The sequence below is a fragment of the Phalacrocorax carbo genome, chromosome 11 (genome assembly GCF_963921805.1).
Source record: "Phalacrocorax carbo chromosome 11, bPhaCar2.1, whole genome shotgun sequence".
Classification (NCBI taxonomy): domain Eukaryota; kingdom Metazoa; phylum Chordata; class Aves; order Suliformes; family Phalacrocoracidae; genus Phalacrocorax; species Phalacrocorax carbo.
Genome location: NC_087523.1, coordinates 12,235,989 through 12,258,927, shown reverse-complemented (window position 1 = coordinate 12,258,927; position 22,939 = coordinate 12,235,989). Strand labels below are relative to the sequence as shown.

Below are 22,939 nucleotides of genomic sequence, written 5' to 3'. Positions count from 1 at the left end.
CTTTAATACTAAATCGGTGTTAAAGAGTTGTTTCTGATTTTACCACATTTTTCAGTAACAATAGCAACCAGGGACCACTGCCACCAGGGCTGGGCGATGGCAATCTGGGACCATGGCCGCCAGGGCTGGGCAACAGCGACCAGGGACCACTGCCGCCAGGACTGGGCGACGGCGACCAGGGACCACTGCCGCCAGGGCTGGGCGACGGTGACCAGGGACCACTGCCGCCAGGGCTGGGCAACAGCGACCAGGGACCACTGCCGCCAGGGCTGGGCAACAGCGACCAGGGACCACTGCCGCCAGGGCTGGGCGACGGTGACCAGGGACCACTGCCGCCAGGGCTGGGCAACAGCGACCAGGGACCACTGCCGCCAGGGCTGGGCGACGGCGACCAGGGACCACTGCCGCCAGGGCTGGGCGACGGCGACCAGGGACCACTGCCGCCAGGGCTGGGCGACGGCGACCAGGGACCACTGCCGCCAGGGCTGGGCGACGGTGACCAGGGACCACTGCCGCCAGGGCTGGGCGACGGCGACCAGGGACCACTGCCGCCAGGGCTGGGGGAGTTGCAGGCAAGCTGCGTGGATCCACCCAGCAATCACCGCAGCAACTACTAACAAAACCTCCGTGACCTCCCCTCGATGCACCACGCACATTAGAGAGAGCCTGCTTCGTAAATCCGTGCGGATTTTTTTTAAAACACCAGAGCTTGCGCTGTCACCTCCGGCACCCCAGCCAGCCTGGGGTGGGGGCTGAGGCCTGCGTGTAGGCCACAGACCGGCTGTCAGGTGCACCGAGCCCTGCCGGGGGGCGAGGCCGCCGGCGCCCGTCTCCTCACGGTGCTCGGAGCTCACCGAGCAGCTCCGCCACGGCACTAGGGGCCGTGCGTCGATGCTGCTGCAGCTCTGCAGGTGGCGGGGGCTTATCCGTGGGGACACAGACGGCGGCGGTCAGCGGCGGCGGGGAGGGCACGGCCCGCAGTCACGGCGCGGAGGCAGATGTCCCCTCGGTGCCGGCCTGCCTGGCGACAGCCGCGCCCCGCTCCCTCAGCCCGCCGCCTGCCACCGCAAGGCAGCCCCTCCGCGGCGGCGCCCCGCGGCGCCACAGCGGCTCCCACGCGGGTGGGCGGCTGAAAGCGTTAACGCCCCTCCCGGCTTCCCTCGCCGGGCGCGGCGAGATGGCGGCGCCCGGGGCCGTACAAGAAGATGGCGGCGCTCCGGGCTGAGCCGCTCTTGGGGAGAGCCGGCAGCGTCAGAGGGACAGCGCGGGGAGGCCCCAGCCTCTCGCAGCAGGGGATGAAGGTGCCAGAAACCAGAGGCCAGCGGCGGTCCCGGTGGCCCGGGCTGTGCCCGCAAACCCCAGCCTGGGCGAGTGCCTGGCAGCAGCCTCGGCCTGGGCACAGGCTTCCGGGGGCGTGTGAGTATGGACAGGCCCGGGCCTGGGAGACCCTCCGGGGACGGGGTTGAAAGCAGCCCCTGGGACCTACCTCTGCTGGGCCAGGGTGGGCAGAGCATGGTCTGCTCACAGCTCTGTGGCACTGGGGCCCAGAACCACCCCATGGCAACACCGGCTCCTGGAGCTCAGACAGGGCAAGGCCTGCCGGCACCAGGGCAAACATGGTGCTCCGCAACACCACGGCCACTTTTCTCTTTCAATTTTTCAGTTTCCTCTTGTAGAGACTGTGCAGCCTTGGCCAAATCGGTATACATGTGTGTTGTTGCAAGTGCATTTGCCAGAAGGACAGTTGCGAGGGGAGTCACACAGCCTGGAGAAGATGACAACAGGGAAAAAAAAAAAAAGTAGATCTCGGGAACATTCCTCTTCTCCGCATGGCTGTATGTAGATACGCAGAGAAAGCCTGCAACTCGGCTCTGCTGGGAAAGCCTGGGTTCCCTCAGCCCCTGTCACCAAGAGCTCGGATATTGCTCTCCCAGGAACACTGGGATACTGTGGGAAGCATAAGACATTAGCTTGTCTTGTTCACAAAAAGTGCTAAAACAGGTCAGCAGACAAAACATGGCATCTGCCACAATGGTACCACACCAGAGCAACCACCCTCCATGCCACAGGGCTTTATGGGGATCAATAGTGAAGAGCCAAGACAGATTTGCAATCGTAAAGCACTTCTGTAATTAGATATCCGTGCAGCCAAAGTGTCTGGAAGAAAAGGGGCAGTCTTTTCTCTTGTCCTAAAGCAGTGTATCTGCTGCCACCAGAGATGAGGCAGCAGCGCCATCAGTCCCTGCATCAGTCAGGTACTCCAGCTGCCAGCACAGAAGCCAGGACTGAACTCTGCTGACACAGTCCTGCATCAGCAGAGTGCAGCATACTTGGCTCTAGAAGACCTGTGCAGGACAAAGGTGAATAAACACACACTAAAGAAATACCATAATAAATACATTTATTTACATATCTTCCTCTCTCCCTCCTTGCCACAAAGGGCTGAGAAGGCTGACACACATGTAGAACAGGAGGAAAAAGTCAGTACACTCCCACAGTACAAAGACAGTCCCCATCTGTCTCAGGGAAGAGCCTAGTCCCCAGCTCTCACCCTTCCCCACTCTGAGATTTATGGACCTGCATGTTAACTTCCAACAGTCCTTCACTGCCCCAGTTACAACCAAGGAGCTCCCATCGCCCATGCAAATCCACGAGGTTGCCGGTTATCCATCCCTTACTTGGCAGGGGGGTTCTCTCCAGCAGAGGAGCAGGGGATGGCAGCGTCAGCCTCTTGCAAATGTCCCTTGCTTTTCCCAAATTCAATCACCAGTGGCTTCCCCTGCAGTTTGTACCCATTCACCAACAGCATGGCATCCTGGGCCAACTGAATATCTGCAACAAGAGAGCAAAATGGGCGCAGGTTACATGGCAAGTTCTGGCACAGACATACGTGGTGTTCACACAGATGTTCCTGACTCATGGACCCTCAGCCTGCACCACAATCCAGTGCAGCACCGGGACCCTCCAGCCAGAGCAACGTACTGAATACAAATACAGCACGTAACAGACCGCATTCCTTCTGTTTTGAAGAATCCTCTTCCAGTCCAGGGAAAAGGCTATGGCATGATAGGAAAGAGAGGGAGTGAACTCCCCTCCTTCTCCTTGGAGAGCAGGCTTGATGCCAGCCCAGTGCCCTGCAGGAAGATGTGGCACCTTCGTGGGTTAGGGAAGAACCGAGAGTCATGATGCAGCAACTCACCAGGGAAGGTGATGAAAGCCTGACCCCTCATACGGCCACTCAGAAGGCGGAACTGGATCGGTGGGCTGTCCTCTTTCTGGAACCGAGCAAACAAGGACACTAGGTCCTTCATCGTCACTCGAGGGCTCAGGTTCTTCAAATACAGCACCTGTTCCAGAGAGACAGAGGGTCAGCTGGCCTGTGCCATGCTAACAGACACCTTTCTACATGGCCCCAAGTCCATACACCTCAAAGGTATGAATTAGTTCAGCCCCTCTTCCATCCCAGAGTCCTCCTCCTGCACACATGCTAATGGTGGAGTTTGGAAGACAGGTGGGTGTTTGGAAAGGCAGCTCTGGAGTCAAATCATCATCATGCTTGCCAGCACCAAGTGCCAGTTATTTATAAAACGCAGCAAGCTCCAGCTACCAGTTAAGCACAGTTTGAGTAAAGTCACAGCTGGTCTCAAGTCAAGCCCAAACAGGGAGAGGGCATCTTGACTAGTGACCTGCCAGAGCCAGGAAGGGCTGAGGTCTGAAGTGCAGCTCTATGCCAGTCCTGGCAACTTCCCAATAGATCCCAAGGTCCCTCCCTTGGCCAGGAGGACCAACCAAGCACCCTCCAGGCAACAGCCAGTCAATAGCAAAGAGGAGCCTTTGCCTGCTGAAGCAGCTTCAGGGCATGCTAGTGAGGAAGAAGAATAAATCCTTGTTCACCTCAACATACCTTGTTGGGCTCCCCAGGATGGTAGGATGAGAACCTGGGTATAGTCCGGAGTTCTTCCTCTGAGAGACGATTCTTGCAGATCTCCTCTTCTGGAACAAACTCTACAGGCTCTTTGATAATGACAGGGTTTGGAGGGAACTGGTTGGGCCTTGTTGCAGGAAGGCTGGGACTTCTTGCCTGTTCTGCCTGCCCTTCCTGGTCTGGACACGATGACTCTTCAGCTACAGGCCCCTGCGGGGCCAGGGAAGGGCACAAACATGGGTCACTCTTGGTAGGCTGGACTTCTTCAGGCCACTTCTTGCTCAGCAGCTCTTGGTAAACACTCTCCAAATGAACCATGGGGTCCCTTCCATCTGTTATCCTCTTCTGCGTGTCATCTAATCCACAACAGAGAAACATGGTAATGTGACTACCACCAAGAACCTGGAAAATGCACAGGCTGCAGGAAGAGACACAGACAGGAGAAACCCTGTTCCAACCCATCCTCCATGCATCTGCCAACTAGGCCCTCCACGTTATTTGGAACAAGAAGAGTAGCCCCAGCACCCAGCAAGTGCTGGTGTCCCAACTCATGATGAACCTACAGAGAGCAGCAGCTCCACCACTGCTTTGTATAGAGCTCATTTCTTCCAAACAAATCCTCACTAGCTTATCTGCAGCCACATTTCAGCACATTCTAGTGACTCCTTCAACACACCTTCCTCCTCCTGCATGGACAGCCAGGATGTGCCACACTGTCCTTTTAGACCACTACATGGAATATAAGCTTTTTGCTTCCAGGGACATCAGATTAAGCTCCTGGGTTTAAGAAGGTCCATGGCACAGACTGACCAATCATATCTCCTTTATTCTATTTAATGGAAAGACAGAAGTGAGAAGGGCATCTCCCAGCCTGTGAGCCTTAACCTTGCCGCCTCTTGCTTTTGCTAAATGCCACAACACTGACACCAAAGGAGGAAGCAGGGGCCAGAGGACACTAGGTCAGCTGGACATTATAGCTTGAACAGCATCAACACTGATCAAAGTGATGCCTTAGGAGTTGGAGTTTAGAAGTTCCTCCTCATCTTCTATTTAATACTGTCTTACACAAAAAAATCAGCCTGGGCTGGAGCTTCATGCCCACGTGTTCTCCAGCTAAAGCAGACTGGAACGTTTTTTGCCATCTCTGGGCAACACTTGACTCTCTGTCCAGAAAAGTCACATTAAGCCACAGGCTCAGAGACAACACTGCCGGGGTGAGAAGCGCTGTCATCCTGTGGACACAGTACTGGGAATCAGTAGCTGGGCTCCGTTTCCAATTTGGCTACTGGGCTTTCAAGAAGTCACTTACTCTTTCCTGCTCTGTGTTTGCCTCCCACCCTTGTTCGACTGCAGTTAAATCAGACAAAGGACAATCTCTAGCCCCACACAGGCACCTCTTGTCACTCAGTATAGCTCAGTGGGAACCTCTGGGCTCTACCAAAGCATAATCCTGACTGCTCTTCCACATACCAAGCTGGGCTCTGCAGTACATGCAGCACATCAACAAGATCCATGTCCGTCTGTTTGGAGAGCTTTACAAGCCTCTATATTAAATCCTTCAGACAGCCCACTCTCTATCTGCTCATGTAAGAGAAGAAAATATCTCCTCCCACACAGTGCCAAAACAGAGCCATGTCTTTGGGGACAGAAGGCCAGACAGAAACGTGTTGTACTCCCACACACCCTGGCTCTGTGCTGGAGCAAAGGCATAAACAGCCTTTAGCCCACAAACCTTGGTGGTAGAGCGCCCGGAGGAAGGAGTGGCGGTCTGTTCCCTGGAAGAGGGCATTTTCAATCTCCATCTCCCGACGGCTCAGCTGCTTGCTGCCAGCAAACCTCTGGGGCAGAGCAAGTATGCGCTGACGCTCTTCCATCTTCTCCTGGATGGCATGGAGTCGGTCCTGTGTGGCCTCTGGGGCTGCTCCCAGCCCAGAGCCCTGGAAAACAGGCACAGCTTTGCTCAGATAGGGCCTGTACCTCCTTTAGGAGACACATCCAGCAGTCAAACTTCACATTCTCCAGCCCTGTAGTGGGTGCAACTAGGAACCATCCCCCAAAGAGCAGGTCACCAAGAGGTCCTGTTACTGCAAGGGTAGGACAGAAATAAAACCACTCAGCAAGCCTCAGTTCTCGAGAGAAGTGGAGAAACAGCCCCTTTCTCCTGACCTTTCTGTGCTGCTTTCCTTCCCCTGGCCTCACTGCCTGGTGGTGCCTGTGTCCCTCTGTCTCAGCATCCCAGCCTCTGCCAGCTATAGCCATTTTCTAAGGACACATACAGTAACTGCACAAATCCCCTTTGACGTTTCTTGTGCCACACTGGTAGCACCCCTGAGCTCAAGTTTCCACCAAGCTTTTGGTCTACGACCCCAGCATTACTGAGAGAACCTTACTTGCTGAAAAGTGGACCCCAGGCTGCCACTTGGCACCAAGGGTAGGTTCAGGCTGAGGCCTAAACCCCTGAGGAACTTAACATGAGCCAGCTCCCAGAAACCACCCAGGTACTACAGCACAGACCTCCTAGCTAACCTGCCTACAAGTGAACATTCCTGTATAAATAAACCTCACTGCACAGGGCCAGGGTACTGCTAAGATTCACCAGACTCATGCTGCCAAAGCACATACCACAACTTCTGGAGGGGCATTTCTGTTCCTCCATCCACCTCTATCAGAATTCAGACAGCACGTTTTTATGGGGCTGTACGTAGACTCTCTATTCTCAAATTCAGTTCAAGAATTACTGTGGCAGATCCTTCTGCCTCAGGCAAGAAACCAGGCTTTCTCCCTGCACTGAGCACAATCTAACAAAGACTCTCCCATGGGTACCTCTCCCTTCCTGCCTGTCTGCATGGGCCCACATCTGCACGGCTTGCGTTCACCATTTCACAGCTTCCCTGGGGAACAAAAGGCTGTTTACATGGAAAAGCAATTCTGGGAAATCATTTGTAGTACTTTGTTTTCCAAAAAGCTGCAACTTAGCAGCTGAAAATAGCAGAAGCCTGCACTCAGTACTTTGCCAAGAGGTCCATGGGCAATCTGAAGTCCTCTCTGTCTCAGCTGACTCCTCCTTGGTGGAATCTTTCACTTGGGGCCTCCACATACAAAGCTGCACATCGCTACCTGACTTGGGCTTTCTCTCTAATTTTTCTTCTTCTCCCATGAGCTGTAGAAAATGTTACCTAATACCACTGATTCCTTCTGCCAGAGTAGTGTTTTCCAAGCTAATCTTTATTTCTAAACATCCCAGAACTTATTTCGTAACAAATACACCAGCTGGTACTGTTGACATTAATTTCCATTCTTAAATTAACACCACTCCTCTCTTAACCCAAACTTTAATGCAGGCCACACCAGGGCTGGGTTTGCATTTAAACACCAAAGCAAGGAATGACTTCAGCTGAAGAGTGGTAAACCCACGATTACCACAGACAGCTTCCTCCTGCACACAGTTATTGCTCAGGAAGAGGAGAGACAGAGAAGCCAAGGGGCAGCCCACGTCCTGTTTTGCACCTTCTGGTTTACCAAATTAAGAGCAGGAGACTCCAGTGCACCTGACACACGACAGCCTCGAAAGCCCCTTGTCTCTGGAACATGAAAGAAAAGGGTGATGGTATGGGAAGGAGAAAAATCTGCTTTGGCACTGCTCTGCCACAAACTGCACCAAAGAGGAGCACATCACTGCAATCACACACTCCTCACTCTCCTGAGGAGAACGTACAAAACCCTCCTTACAGACAGCTATCCCAAGCCAGCCATGGGATCCAGGGACATGTCAGAATACAGAAAGGAAGAGGCTGAAGTGCTTTGAAATGTTTCCTCCTTTTTCGCCTCCAGCCCTTCAATCCTTCTTACACAGGTATAAACTGGTGAAATGATTTACTTGAGACCATCAAGACAGAGGCAGGAATATAGTCAGGTCCTGCTGTGTTCCAAAGGACCAACTCTTCTCTCCACCACAAAAATGGTCTTTTTGCACAGACCATTCCACCAAAGAAAACTGGCTAGAAAAAGTGTGGGATTGTGCTGGCCTAAAGGCCAGATATGCATGGAGCATCCATTCTTTTCCAGAGGGCTTACAAAAGACTTGAGTTGTCTACCAGGGTGCCACAGGCCATGTGGTTAGAGGGACTTGACCATGCTCATGCCAGAGCTGAGCATGCCTACCTTCCCTGTCGAAGCCTTGTTCTTCCAGAGCAGGATCTCAGCATCAGAGAGACCCAGTTCCCGGAGAGAGGCAGTTTCCTTGTTATTCTCCTGCAGGGCCTGGAACTGCGACAAGGTCAAAGCCCCTGCAGCCTCTTCCCCAAAAGGCTTGTAAAAAGCTGCAGGGGCAAAGCATCTCCGCTTTGACTTGCACCTGTAACCCAAAGCAACAGAACAGCAGAAACACCTTAGCACTAAGAAACTGGGGCAATAGGTAGGGGCTGGCCTCTCCCCCCAGCCACGCTTGGTCCTGCTGTACCTAGGCAGAGATAACGTTTCCAAAACACAACTCAGCCATGCTTTCCCAACCCTTTTCAAAGCCCACAAGTTTCCACGGGGCAGAATGCTGCCCCAGCATAGGCAGGAGGCACCTCGTGACACTCTAACACCAAGCCCCCCACAGCTGCAAACACAGGCCAGCCTGCTGGGGATGAGCTCGCCAGCCTGGAAACTCACCCCTGCATCTGGCCCAGGCAAATCGGTTATTTTCAATAGGTGAAAACAAGTTATGACCAGCATTTGCTCCAGGAGACAAGGAGTGCTTATCTCCTACTGGGATGTCCAGGCAGGAGACCCAGCAAGGGAGGGAGGGTTTGCACAGCTGTTTTGGCAGACAACAGCCTGCACCAAACACCTCCCCAAGGAGGAGGCCCAGTGAGGCAACACTGCTGCAATGCTAACAGGGCCAGAGTCCGCTCACTGGCCCCTCCGGCAGCTCCCCCGGGGGCCAGATCAGGGCTTACTGCTCAATGGAGACAGTGGTATCGAGCTGGTGGTGAAGGAGGCTCTTCAGCTGCCTCTCTCCTTCCGTCTCCAAGTCTTCCAGGAGAAGCTCATTGCTGGACAGGCTGCTGTTGACCCTGGGGCATGCAAGTACAGCACAGAGGTGGTCAGTAAGGCAACAGCAAAAACATTTGCTCAAAATGCACACCACTACAGCCTCTCTACCTTCTTGTTTTTATGGGATTTAAAGCACAGCAAGGAACCAAAACTACTTGATTAAAGTTCCCACTAACATTACCTAGAAAAGCCAACATATTTGGGACTACTTTGAGAACATTAAAAATAACCCAGGGCGCTTTTCTTTTTTTAAAAAAAACAAACACACAAGCGCAATCTTATTTTTATTGTTGGAAAGTTGTTTTGTATCAGCATCTAAACAGACATTGCTAGTTTCAAATGAGAAAATTGTGGGGGGAGAGGAGAAACAGCGAATTCGAGCGGCATTCTATGTAAAGCTCCTACTTCCCTCCCGGGGGTCACTCGCTTGCGGGCGGACGGACGGACGGACGGACGGACGGACTCCGCCCACCGTCGCCCCGCAGAGAGCACCCATCTCCGCGTGGCGGCGGGGGCCCTGCTTTTTTGGAGGTTCCCCTACACCGCCGGGCGCCCCCGACGCGCCCGCCGGCACCAGCGCGGCTCAGCCTCTCCGTGGTGGGGCAGAGCCCCGCTCCGCACGGCGACGGGAGGGCCCGCGGCCCAGCGCCAGCGGAACAGCGCTGCGGGGCCCACGGCAGCTCCAGGAGGGGCTGACGGCCCCGGCGGGCCACCCAAAAAGCAGGTTTCCAGGCATCGCCGTCTCCGCCGGAAGGTCGCGCCCGGTGAGGCGCCAGAGGAGCACCCGGGCCGGGCGGTCCCCGCAGGACCGGCTGGCGGGAGCCCCGCGCCAGCTGTTCTGAGACACGGGGAAACCTCGCCCGCAGCCGGCGGAGGCCAGCCCGGCCCCGGCGCTCACCTCCGCATGGCCGCGGCCCTCCCCGCCGCCGCCGCGGCGACTCCAGCTCCCAGCAGCGCCCGCGAGCGCCGCCCGCCGCCGCGCAGGGGCCGCAGGGAGCCGAGGGCGGCGGGGCCCGGGCGGGGCCGGGGCAGGGCGCTGGGCCAGCGCAGCGGCAGCCGCCAGGTACGGTGCAGCTGGCGGCAGCGGCCCCGGTGAAATGGCTCCGCTCCCAGCTGAAACCCACAGCGAAGCGCCCGGAGCCCCCTGCAAGGGTTTTTCCCATGTCCCCCAAATGTCATCGAGAGCCTCTCTGAGACAGCCCCCCCCACCTCCGGGGAGGGGGGAAGCTAACAACCAACTCAATAAACTACTCCCATAAGCAGGCCCTTCCCTTTTCCCAGAGGACAATATACACAACAAGGCAGAGGGGTGCAGGCAGCCGAAGGGAAGACAAAGCCCACTACGCATTATCTGCACCCCTTCAGCATTTTGCAGAATAGAAGCATAAAGGGCCAAGGAGAATGGAGCATGAGGGGCGGTCTGCTAAGCAGGTGATCATTCACTGCCCCGTTAGTAAAGGTACATTATATAATGCACATGCAAATCACACTTTATCAGAAAGCACTGATACAACGCTGCCTCTTCTCTCGAGCACTCTGCGCAGCAGCCTTCCTGACCACGTTCTTTCCCACAACCTTACACCTGAACAAGCAACGCTACTCCAAATCACCACACGAACACCATTTTTCTACTGGCACATCTATTCATTTTTAATTGCGTAGAAATTCTGCTTCCAGGTACCAGCACAAAAGCAGTTTATTGCCAAAAGTACAGGAGACAAGGCCCGCTTTCACAAGTGGAAGCCTACCTAGTTTAAACACAAACTCTAGCTGGTGATATGAGGAATCTGAGTCTCTCACGCTGCTGCAGCTCCTCTGAGGGACAGCTCTTCATCAAACCATCTCTGTAAGGACCTGAATAAAAGCTTATGAAGTCCCGCTTCAACATATTCAAGATACATTTCAGTACTGGAGAGCTCAGCCATGGAGTCACACGCTGCTTAAATCCCTCAAGGGCAGCATTTGTGTATCTCGCCGGTCCGCATGCAGTTACAAAGAACAGAGACAAGGAGCGCACGCTTCCAGCACAACTTCACGTGGTCTCTCAGACTGGAGTGGCTGAATTCCAGTCAGACACTGGAAAGATAGGCTTTGGAACAAACAACAAATTTTATTGAAAGAAAAGAAACAAACCCAGATCGCAACTGGGAGACCGAGGTCCCCAGCCACCTCTGTTTTCTGTGGACGCTTTAGGTTAACCCTTCAAGCTTTGCGTCTTTCAATCAAATGTGATCCGAAAACTGCGCTCTTGCTCCTTGCGGCGGCTCTCGCAAACCTTTGTCACCTCTTCTACCTTTCTCTGCAGCACGGCTGTGGGAGAAACAAGCGATTAATCTTACCATCACCCTAAAACACAAACCTGCACTGCTTAGCCTGCAGAATGAGAAAGAAAAACATTTTGACTTTGACAGTCACTCAGGTTTGACAGTGCACAAAGAAGGACAAAAACCCAACACAAAGCCCTGCTAACCCTCCAAGGCAAAGACGACTGTCGAAAAAGTATTCGGAGGCATTCAGGGAAAAGGCAGCCAGGATCGGGAGAGTCCTGGGACACGCTGTTGACACTGTTGGCCATGCCGGTTTGTCGTAGTTCCCGGGCACTGCGTCAGAGGGCAGAGCAAACCCTCCCTGAACAGGAACTGCAAGCTGGTCTGCAGCTGGAGAAAAAGCAATTGCTCTAGAAACCAGCTCTCCCTACCCACCTCCCGCTAAACTCGCTCTGAACTGCGCAAGTTACAGGCAAACCACACAACCCGTTAGAAGTATATACGTGCTTTCCTGCAGCATCTCACACAGCCATTACAAGCTTTTGACGTAAACACAGAAAAGACAGTACAAGCACATAAAGAGCTGCAGAGCACTTGCAGCCACAACACAGATCATCTGTTATTTGCAGACCACTGATCTGGAAGTACGTAAGCCACTGATTGATCATCAACTTTAAATGCAGCAGGCATCGCAATATACAAAAAGTCCTGGCACAAGCCAAAGCAGTTTCTCATTTCATTCCACGGAAGCTTATCAGAAGCTATTCAACAGGGCTGCAGCATTATGTCAGCCTGTGGCTTCATGAGAGAGACTCCAGGTTAGCTTTTATTTCGCACAGCACGCCAAACCCAGAATCTCCCAGTAACATATTAAGCAACACGTTTCAGTTTGTCACTTTTCAAAAATCCTCCATACAAAAATTATTACGGCATAAAATGGCAGTCTGCTTCACTGTCTCACAGATACCTCTCGCTCAACTCACAATTCGGCTCTGACTACAAAAGAGAAGACTTCCTGGCCTCTCAGGAAGAGGCAGAAGCTCAGAGCAAGGCTTTGCCCAAACGCTCCTTCCACTTGTGGAACCAGCACCACCCTGCGTCCACCTTCAGCAAGTCCATTTAATTGCGGCAGCGTAGGTTAACAGCCATTTGAATCAAGGGCCACAGCGGCACATAACTGTTTAACAAGTCAGACAAGTTAAGAGCCACTGGGCATGAGTATGCCTAGAAAAGACCACTGGCTGTGGGAAACAGTCATGGAGGTGTTCCACAGGAAACAAAAGTTGATAACATCACCTGCAGCACGAACGTCCTACTTCTGGTTTTGGGGGGAGGAGTGGTTAATTATTTTTTGTCCATACAGAAAGGATGTTAAGGAACGTGTCCTTCCCAGGCCTACTCAATTTACTAATGGCAAGGGCTACTTGAAGGGCTACTTCAAAACGGCACCATTTGACCACCCTACCACTTCAGTGCACACAGTAGCAGGAATTCTCCTCCTCACCAAGAACCCCACAGAAACAGAGAGATACGTTAACCTGCTTTAAAACTGGCAATTTCCTAGGCTTATTGCTTCTTTCTTGTCTGAAAGTGAAATGAAGATGAACCGTTTCTTCAGATGTACATTTCCCAGCACAGAGAATGAATCGTGATGAACTGATAAGACAGTTTCATCGGTACTGAATGACAGAGGAACAAATGGGTCTCCTGTCTAGGAAAATTCAAAGGAAACAGGCTGCTGTTTTCACACACCTTCTCTAAAGTCAGACTTCTGACGCCTCAGGAGCTGCACCCGATTTCCCGATACAGGCAAGTTTGGAAGGCAGAAATTAGCATATATGTTCTGGGACAAAAAGCCAAATTAAATCCTGACCTAAGCCGGTAATATACTACTAAAACATGGACAGTACTATGCCTGCTCTCACCCAGCAACGACACCAGCTGCGGGCACTTTCTCAGCACAACAGCCAGACACTGCAATGTGGTGCTGGTGAGAAGAGCACTGCTTTATTCTGCCATGCCCCCGTGTGGCTGCTAACATCAGTTAAAATCAAAACTGCGTAGAATTCCTGAACCCCTCACAAGGAGGCACTCCCTGTGAGAAAAGTTCCTTTTCCTGTTTGCTTTTAGTATGCTACCACGATATACTAGTGAAGGGTGATGATCTGCGACAAGAACAACAGTAACTTCGCCATCGAGTTTTCACTACCGAGTGCATCTTCCGCTCCGCACTACAGCTCACGTTATTGCTCCTGTGAAATTCCCACACTCCAGAGTTACCACGCACGTAGATAAATGCATGCTGCTCAGTCTTACCCGGATATGGCTTTCCTGTTGGGGGCGGCGGGAGGATGGTCACATTAAACACACGCACAACCCCCCCAGTCCTCCCGTTCCAAAGGGAAACCCCACAACAGTTTAGAAGTTGACAGATTTAACCTTAGCTTGACAGAACAAAGCATAACGTTTTCAAGTCCTCTGCTTTGCACTGATGCTTTTCAGTCAGTGCTTTTTGGTCGAACACTAGCAGTTCCCGGGAATTACTTCTCAGCAGAGGCCTTCAATGCGCAGGAGGAGAATTCAAGCACAGAAGGGACCACTGTAATTGAAGATGCGGAGGAGAAACTTCCTCAGGGATCTCCAGCGACTCATTTATGATCAAGAAACACTTGCACACATGCCACATGCTTCCAACTTACATTCCCCAAAAGCTGCAAGACGACCCTCACCTGAGTTCTGGTCAATCCACTGCAATGAATCCATGTGTGCATTCAAAATCTTACAGATCTGCTGAAGCTGAGAACAAAGAGAAGGTGCAGGTCAGTTGTTACATTACATAAAAACCAAGAGCAGAAGACAACAGCCTGCCCGTCCCTGCCTTTGGAACACGGATGCGGTCAAATTTCTCATACGTACAGCTCCACTAACTTAGCAGCCACTTTCCCAGGGAAGCCTGCACAGCGCCTCTGTTGCTTTGCTTCTCTTTACCATCAACAAAACTGACAGGTTTAGAGTGTACATACGCTTGTGTCTTAGGCTTATTCCAATTTAGACCTAGGAACCACTGCAACGTTCAGCACCTTAGCCCCGGGGTGGCAAAAGTAAAAAGGAATGGGAAAAAACTCAGTCTGCAATACTGAAAGGAAATGTTTACTCAGAAAAAGCTTCTCAAGTAAAGCCACAAGGAGTACTGAAGATCCATTTAATACGTATCAGGAACAGCTGACAATTCAGATCTTGTTTTCATGAGGATACCAAAGTAGTAAAAGGAAAAAGCAGCTACGGAGGGCGCTCGGAACAAAATCTAGATTTGTCACAAGGAGGATGTGAGTGGTGGAGCATGTAGCTGGATCAACGTTAAACAAAGCTGCTGAAACAAAGCTGTAATCTAGGCAAAAAGTAGACAATAACAAACATCCAGAGTACGTACCAGGATGACATACTCTGAAAATTATTAACAGAACTGCAGAGTAAGTATGCGAGTCAGGCTGGCTCGTGCTGTGCTATAATGCAGGTTTAACAAAGAGAACCAACCCAAAGACGAAACATAATACCCTTCCAAGCTTGGAACCACAAGCAGCAGAGTATCCACGAGCGGACAAACAAAGAGGTACAGCTGTTAAATAACCTTTGTCTCTTACCAACATATAAAAAATAAAGTTTGGATTTACCGGGTCACTCGTATCTGCTGGGCCTCCAGATGTATTCAAGTGTTCAATGATGTCCTTCAGATCTTGGGCCATACGCTTCAACTGAGCATCTATGTTTTCAGCCAGTTTATAGCTGCAAAACACACGGGAACCAAGCTCAGAATATTTCACGTGAACTTCAGAACACCTCCTCCCAGTCACCCCAGTTTGGGCCATCAGAACTAGCTTCCATGCCTTTCAACCACGGCTGGCAGATACGTGGGAACAGCACCACGAGAGGCATTCTATCACACAGATGAAGGAACTCCTTAACCTCCTTCTCTTGACAGACAGAGGGAGACAGACAAGCAACAGTATGGAGGGCCTTCTGGAAGGTTTTGTCAGAACTGAGGGAACCAGCTAGTCCAGACTCTTCAAGGTTTCTCTCTCCTGAACCAGACAAACACTTATTTTAATTACCCTGCTACAAATCAACACGTAAGGCTTACAAGGACACCTTGAGCCACACATAATGCGTTCTGCTCTCATCACTTCTGTCACTACATCGTCACTAGTTTTCAGAGGTTATGCCAGAATTAGTAACCTTTGCCCAGGCAGCTGATTAGACCGACACCCAAACAGGTTTTCATGCTGATTCAAGGGCTTCCAGTTGCAATTCCCCTATTTCTAATGCGTAAAATCTAAGCTGCCATGTATAAAACAGGACTATGTGTTTGACAAGGGCCATTCGTAGATCAATACTGTCACGCATCCCAACTCTACTTCTTGCTGACTGATCATCACCACATCAGTCTGCTCATCATAAGTCCAAAGCAGATTTTTCCCTCTTACGTCCTCTCCCGTTCTTCATCCGCATGCTGCAAGTAGATAGTCCCACTCTGTTCCTTCACAGACTCCTCCAGGGGGGTCAACAAGTCTTCAAGCTCTTTCTGCTGGGACAGAATGAAGTCTAGCTCCTGATCCAGTCTGAGAAGAGAAAACGTTACAGCCTCCACTTAGAGATTACATACATTCTAGATTGGCCATACCACAATGCAACAAGATGCACAAAAAGAAACAAAATCATCCCAGGTGTTCATGGCTCCATACCTCTTCTGATCAAGCTTCACTTTCTCTACTTCTCTGTGTAATGAAGTAATCTGGAAACAGAAGACACTTAGTCAAACTGTGAAAACTCAAAAGTCCACTCATAAAAGAGCAGCGGTAGAACTGAGAAAGCAGCACCACGCAAACGTCTACTAGAAACAAGGAACAGTTACGTCGGGATTTACAGACCAAAAATTCAACAATGGAGGTTTGGCTTTCAAAGCTACACCCTAAGATAACTTGTTATCACAGTGAAAACTCACAGATTTCCAAGCTCCAGTGCCTACACAGCATACAGGGAGTCTTTCACAAGCATCCAGACATAATTCTCATCTGGATTTTCACAAGTAGAAAGTCCCGCTAGATGGCTTGTTGCCTCTGTAACAGTTAAGGCCTTTAAGGAGCTAAGCAAGCAAGATCAGGTTACACTGGATGTCACCTTACCTTCTCACCGTTCTCTATCAGCATCCGATCCCAGGCATTAACTTGCGTGGCTTGATGGAGAAAATGTTTCTCTTGGTCTTCCAGTTCCAGGCTCCACTTGTTTATCAAACTCTCCAGCTGGGCATAGGTCATCACTGGAGGCGCGCTGAGAGGAAGTGCGAGACAGTACAGAACACAAGATCAAAAACCAAACTATAGGCATGACACCACTCATTTCCCCCTCCTCCACCAGATACCAGCATTAATACTGCCTCTCGCCTCAGAGAGAAAACAGTCGGTTGTTACAAAATACCCACCTGGTGGTTGTTGTGGTTATGGCCGCTGTAGAAGTCCCAGCTCCAATGGCGCCAGCGGAAGTTAACGGCTTCAGATTCAAAGCAAAGCCAGAAGCAGTAGTAGTGCCTGAAAGAAGAGATTGTGGAAGAAACAGATTGATGGGGCAGAAATGAAACACAAAACACCTCTCCCTAACACTCCCTGCAAGTCTTTGCCCTCTCCCTTCCCCCATCGGGACACCTCTCCCTCACCTCTTAGACCAGTTCGGCACCTGCACAGGCAGGCTGGAGAAGGAGCAGCTAACCCATTTACTTCGCTTGCTCCAATCCAGAACATCAAAGCCAAAGTGCCTTTGCTGTGCACAGGCTCTCAGGAGTCACAAGGAACTGTGCATTTGGAGAGACGGAAAAGGAGGATCACAGAAAGAAATACTGTGTTATTTTCAGTTGCTGGAGGGCATCAGAAATCAGAACTGCTGTGCTACCACACCAGCGTGGCCCTTTACACTACTACAGAGCAATGAAGTCAGGCTTCCTTCTCTTCAGCTACTTCCAGCATCCAGTTCTTACTGGTGGCAGTGCTTGTTGCAGCAGCTGTTGTTCCAGGAACTTTTAAGCCAAATCCAAGCGTTCCAAGACTGGACGTCCCCGTGGAAGGGGCACCAACTGTAAACAGAAGACAACACAAAGAGTTTGCGTAACCCATTAAATACAGTGCCCCTTTGAAAAGCTCCACCCTGCCCGCTCACCCACCTCCAACTGGTCTTTATTTCTATTAGGCAGGGTCACCGCTCAGTGGAAGGATCACCCAGACACAACAGGAAAAAAGGCAGGCTGAAGCTACCAAACAGCCAGAATGCTCTGCGATTCTCCCAGGAAAGTTATCAACACAGGTGCCAAGCTACCGTCGCTCCTCCTTACCAGTGTTAGATAATTCAAAATAGAACTGCCATCAAACGCCAAAATAAGCAAAGGGTACTGGACGCTGGCAGGCAGGAAATGCAATCTCTGCAGGAGTCTACTTGCTAAAGCAATACAGTTGCACATACTACAGGGAAAACGCTGCTCACATACATCTCGGTTGCCTGGAAACAACCCACCTATTATCAGCTAAGGACAAGGTTTCAGACATCGTGATGAACAGAGAACGCCCGTTAGCTTAAAAGCATTCTTAAACACTAAGATTAGGGTCACCTCTGGAACTACAGTAGCAACGCAAGCACTGTAGAGCTTCTAAAAATACAAGTTGTTAGGCTGGTATGCAAGGTACCTGCAAACTGTAGGTGCTCAGAAAACAGACACTGTTTCCCACTATAAAAATCATTTCACAGGAAGAAACTGGCCAGGTATTACCAGAGGAACTTGTAAACATACAGCTGTGTCAATACTACTCTCTAACCACACTGCATCTCCACTGTCACAGGCCACTGTTCCTAAAGAAGTGTGAACACCTAATGCAAGAGGCAAAGGCGGACGTAACCACACTCAGGGCACTGGGGTCTGGAAGACAGCAGCTAAACATCACTGGAAGGCTCAGCTGCGGCGATACTACCCAGGCAGAGAAATAAAAAAATCCACGTACAGCTCAAACTGCTGCTTGCCCACTCTGAATCTAAAGCGACCTTTGGTTGGAACAAAACCCTCCCATATCACCCCAGCATCTGCGGCTCCATTACTGACAGGTAGCACCAACCACGCTGCTCGTTTAGTCCCCCAGTGGGTAAAAGCCGTACATTCTGACTTACGTGAGAGGCCCGTGGTGGTAGAAGACGTCGATGCTGAAGAACTCGCTACAGACGCAAACAACGTAGGCCCCCCTGAACCAAGAACGGAGGTTGTGGTGGTGGAGGCTGTTGTAGCAGCTGTGGATGGTACTACAAACAGAAAAAGCATAGATCTTGTACAGTCAAGCTCAGAATGGGATACAAATTTGCCTATCTACACCGGGTCTTTATGGATGTAGGAATTTTAAACTATTTTTCCTCTTATTCTACCTCAACGCTATCTCCTTCCCAACGTACCCTTTAACCTTGAGCTCTAGCAAGAAGTACAGAACAGAACCTGGCTCGTGGGGCGCAATAAAAAATATAGGATACTAAGTTCAAGGGCTGTATGGACTGTCACAGATTACCGATGCCGTTGCAAATTCACAGTAACAAACACTTCTAGCCCATTTCCAGACTCCAGTTTAGAAAACTATTCCCAGAAGGACAGCAGACTCACAGAGTCTTGAGTAATTCACTGCAATTCGCATAAAATCACATCCTACCTCCCAGTTTGGTTCCAAAGGACAGAGCAGGTCCCTGGCTGGTACTAGTAGTCAGCGTTGCCGTGGGTGCACTAGTGGCTGCCGTTGAAGGCAATGACCCAAAGTTTAGACCTGGAACGAGTCACATAAGTAAAATAAAAGACCAACCTTCTACTACAGAGTTTCCACTGATCTACTACTGTAGTTTCCACTGATCACAGCAACAGTCAAGTTAGAAGCAATAACAAGAAAAAACATTCATAGTCAGCGTAACAAATACTCTGCGCTACTGGCCGGGTTTCAGCTGGGATAGAGTTAATTTTCTTCACAGTAGCTAGTATGGGGCTACGTTTTGGATTTGTGTTGAAAATGGTGTCGATAACGCAGAGACGCGTTAGTTGCTGCTAAGTTGCGCTTACACCAGCCAGGGACTTTTGCAGCTTCCCATGCTCTGCCGCGGGCCAAGAAGCTGTGAGGGGAGCGGACACAGCCAGGACAGCTGTCCCAAACTGACCCAAGGATACCCCACACCATGTGACATCATGCTCAGCATATAAAGCTGGGGGAAGATGGAGGAAGGGGGACATTCGGGGTGATGGCCTTTGTCTTCCCAAATAACCATTACCCTTGATGGAGCCCTGCTTTCCTGGAGATGGCTGAACACCTGCCTGCCCATGGGAAGCAGTGAATTAATTCCTTCTTTTGCTTTACTTATTAAACTGTCTTTATGTCAACCCACGAGCCTTCTCACTTGTAGTCTTCTGATTCTCTCCCCCATCCCAATGGGGGGGAGCGAGCAAGTGGCTATGTGGGGCTTACTTGCCAACGGGGGCTAAACCACAACTGCTGCCCAGGAAATGAACCAGGGCTGATGAGCTCACTACCTACAAGGGCTTTCAAGAATGATTCTATCACAGATGAACATCACACCCACCCCAGAGCTGACGACCTTCTCTCTGAGGACAGCGCTATCACACCAACAAGTAAATCAAAAGCTGCAAACCTAACTTTTGCCAGACTCTGCCACGGCAGGCAGGTTCTTGCCACGGGAAAGTGAAACAGTGGTTTAGCACAAAAATCAGCCAGACCAAGGTGCTGTCCTGAAACACTTCCCCAAACACATGCTTTGCTTGGCCAGACTGCCCTAGGCAAGAGACAAACTCTCTAGCTCAGTTAAACACATGTTCAAACTCTGCCAAGTACTGTAATGTGAAGAAACAAATGGATTCAGGCACACCTTCTGGGATCCTAATGGATGGGGTTTTCTGTCTGCGTTACCTGCTGGCCTCAAAAAACAAATGATCGGTACAAGTCCAGTAAGACATGAGGTTGGAGACATCTACTTCCCAGGAAAGCAGCGTGCTGAAGGCTAAAGAGCAACTATAACTCACCACTGAAGGGCCTGGGTAAGCATGTCAGAAAAACCACTGACTCCAGCCACTCGCTTTGTTTCACACCAGCGGAAGCAGGAGGCTGCAGAACCTCCACACCATCCCTGGCTGCCCTCCCTCCCCTCTGACAAGCGTCCTCAACACAGCTCCCATTTCAAGCCCAGGCACCCACCTGTGGACTGCCCCCCTAGGCTGAAGGGGGCTGCTGACTGGGTGGCAGCTCCTAAGCTGGCAGCAGTGGTGGCAGCAGCCGCGGGTGCCGTTCCAAAGGTCAACCCTGTGGACGCTGCTTGTGGAGCCGCCGTGCCGATGTTGAAGCTGTTTGTTCCGGCCTGAGTTGTGGTACCACTGGAGAACGTAAACCCGCCAGTTGTCCCAGACTGAGCGGAGGTGGTGGTGGCGGTGGTGGTGGTGCCCGCAGATCCAAATACAAAGCCAGAAGGGGCTGCTCCTTGACTTGAGGGCACGCTGCTCGGTACAGAGCTACTAAATCCAAAGCCCCCTGTCATTCCAGTAGCTTGAGTTGCAGTGCTGCCTCCAAAGTTCAGTTTTGGTGCATTTGCCCTAGAGAAGAAAAGAAAAAAGCCAATCTGTTTGAGACGTACGCCCAGTCAAGTACTGAGTCACCTTTCTCACAGACCGTTTGCTGACAGCAGAAACCACCTTGCAAAAAGGGACGCACTTGACCAGGTTTGTGTCTCAGTTTTGGCAAAGACTGTACCCCAACTCCTGTCATGGGCAGCCCTCTGTCAAGTCTCTTGATAATGACTCCCTCTTCATTCCCTCCACCCATCCAGCCACCAGAAGACCCTCAAGGCAGCGTAAGCAAAGGTGCTTATTCTCTCAGCCCCTAAACACCCTTTTCACTTCCTCTACACAAGATGCTTTTTTTTTTTTTTTCAACTAACTTCTACTGCTAGCCCCAATCTGAGCTCCCTTCCCACTGCTCCCACCTGGCAAGCTTCAATAGCAGCAGTTCAGAAGAATCACTTCAGAGACTACAGCCTTTCCTAAGGGCAGAATGGTCTCACTCGGCTGAAGAAACATCCCGAGCTCTCCACGCTCCCATTGGAAAGGGCAAGACATTTTATGCTCGGATGCAAAGCTTTATCATTTCTTCAAGCCAGCGCCTGTACCCCAACTGCAGACCGAACTGTGGAACTGCTTCTTCTTAACACCCATCCGAAAACGTCAGCACCGACCAGCAACGGGTCTCACCGAACGCTTTTCCCAAAGTGCTATAGCGCAGCGGGAACCCTAAGGCATAACACCAACAGCTTTGCTCGCTGGAGAATTTCTCGCAAAGCGCTTCCGAAGCAACGAGGGGGCATCACCCACCCGCCCGCCCGCCCGCAGCGGCCAGGGCCGCTCCGGAAAGCCAGCGCCCCCACCACGGGCCCGGCCGGCCCCCGCGCCGCTCACCCCAGCGGGAACACGTTCGCTGCCGGCGCCGCCGTGCCCGTGCCCGTGGCCGGCGTCCCGAAGCTGAAGCTGGCGGGCTGCGCGGCAGCGCCCGGCGTGCTGAAAGAGAAGAGCCCGGCGGGCTGGCTGCTGGCGGGCGGCTGGGCCGCGCTCCCGAAGCTGAAGCCCCCCGACGCGGCAGGCGTGGAGAAGGAGAAGCCGGTCGTGGCCGTCGTGGCGGCCGTCTTCGGCGTGCCGAAAGTGAAGCCGCCTCCCGCCGCACCCGACCCGAGGCTGAACTGGTTCATGGCGGCTGCGGCCTGCAGGAGCACGCACGGCCACCGCCGGGACACCCGGGCGCGGGAGGGGACGACGGCGGCGGCCCAGCCCAACCCCGACCGGCCCCGCCGCGCCGCACCGCACGGAACCGCGGCGCTCCCCGATGACGCACGTTGCCGCCGCCGCCGCTCCGCGCCCGCCCCTCTCCGCCACCGCCCAGCCACCGGCCGGGGCTTCCCGCCCTCAACAGCTATTGGCCCCTCCCGCCGCCGCTCGCGGCCGGCGCGGCCGCATTGGCCCGCGAGGCGGCAGGAGGAGGGGCGGGGCAGCGGCGCCCCGTTGCCGCGGTGACGGGGGACGCGTCCGGTGCCGGCGGGCGGCTCCGGGCCGTGAGGCGGCACCGCGGCCTTCGGGCGGGTCAGGGCGGCTGTGCGCTGCCGCTGCGGCGCGGCCGCCCCGGTGCCCCCACCGCGGGGTCGGGAGCCACGGTGAGGGCGGGTTTCCGCCGGCCCCGAGCTTGGGCCCGGAGCCAGAGCTGTTCTAAACCCGCCTGGAGCACGGCGGGTGGGCAGGCACCCTGCACGAGGACCCTTCCTGGCGCCTCAGGGCGAGCGCTGAGCCAAGGTAACAAGACCATCCTTTAAAAACATTAAACTACTCCCATAAGCAGGCCCTTCCCTTTTCCCAGAGGACAATATACACAACAAGGCAGAGGGGTGCAGGCAGCCGAAGGGAAGACAAAGCCCACTACGCATTATCTGCACCCCTTCAGCATTTTGCAGAATAGAAGCATAAAGGGCCAAGGAGAATGGAGCATGAGGGGCGGTCTGCTAAGCAGGTGATCATTCACTGCCCCGTTAGTAAAGGTACATTATATAATGCACATGCAAATCACACTTTATCAGAAAGCACTGATACAACGCTGCCTCTTCT

At 52.4% G+C, this 22,939-nt stretch overlaps 2 protein-coding genes across 3 annotated transcripts; both read right to left on the bottom strand.

Annotated features, from left to right (window-relative positions):
* Positions 1–2,384: 2,384 nt before the first annotated feature.
* Positions 2,385–9,967, bottom strand: RBM41 (RNA binding motif protein 41). 2 transcript variants are annotated; one of them, XM_064463144.1, is made up of 7 exons: positions 9,864–9,967; positions 8,869–8,985; positions 8,087–8,279; positions 5,658–5,862; positions 3,905–4,281; positions 3,200–3,347; positions 2,385–2,832 (listed from the first exon to the last, which is right to left on the bottom strand). In XM_064463144.1, exons 1-7 carry the CDS (start codon positions 9,869–9,871, stop codon positions 2,675–2,677), a joined length of 1,206 nt encoding a protein of 401 aa, XP_064319214.1. In that variant the 5' UTR covers positions 9,872–9,967; the 3' UTR covers positions 2,385–2,674. The 2 variants fall into 2 exon arrangements, with proteins under 2 accessions (XP_064319214.1, XP_064319215.1); XM_064463145.1 differs by lacking the exons at positions 8,869–8,985; positions 9,864–9,967 and adding an exon at positions 8,582–8,729.
* A 1,088-nt stretch (positions 9,968–11,055) lies between these two features.
* Positions 11,056–22,201, bottom strand: LOC104040940 (nuclear pore glycoprotein p62-like). Its single transcript, XM_064463143.1, has 12 exons — positions 21,749–22,201; positions 20,499–20,890; positions 18,957–19,067; positions 18,433–18,561; positions 17,258–17,353; positions 16,709–16,814; positions 16,413–16,557; positions 15,972–16,021; positions 15,714–15,848; positions 14,904–15,015; positions 13,962–14,028; positions 11,056–11,275 (listed from the first exon to the last, which is right to left on the bottom strand). The coding sequence occupies exons 1-12, from the start codon at positions 22,033–22,035 to the stop codon at positions 11,184–11,186; spliced, it is 1,722 nt and encodes a 573-aa protein (XP_064319213.1). The 5' UTR covers positions 22,036–22,201; the 3' UTR covers positions 11,056–11,183.
* Between the last annotated feature and the right edge of the window lie 738 nt (positions 22,202–22,939).

Excerpts from the sequence above, each read along its gene's own strand:
- RBM41 (XM_064463144.1), bottom strand. Across the intron at positions 8,280-8,868 it reads ACCACTGTCTCCATTGAGCA|GTGCAAGTCAAAGCGGAGAT; the intron begins GTAAGCCCTGAT and ends TTTGGGTTACAG. Across the intron at positions 2,833-3,199 it reads GGCTTTCATCACCTTCCCTG|ATATTCAGTTGGCCCAGGAT; the intron begins GTGAGTTGCTGC and ends CTCTTGTTGCAG.
- LOC104040940 (XM_064463143.1), bottom strand. The coding sequence starts at position 22,035 with ATGAACCAGTTCAGCCTCGGGTCGGGTGCGGCGGGAGGCGGCTTCACT. Across the intron at positions 17,354-18,432 it reads TACCACCACGGGCCTCTCAC|TTGGTGCCCCTTCCACGGGG; the intron begins GTAAGTCAGAAT and ends TTCTGTTTACAG. Across the intron at positions 15,849-15,971 it reads GTGAAGCTTGATCAGAAGAG|ACTGGATCAGGAGCTAGACT; the intron begins GTATGGAGCCAT and ends TTCTCTTCTCAG.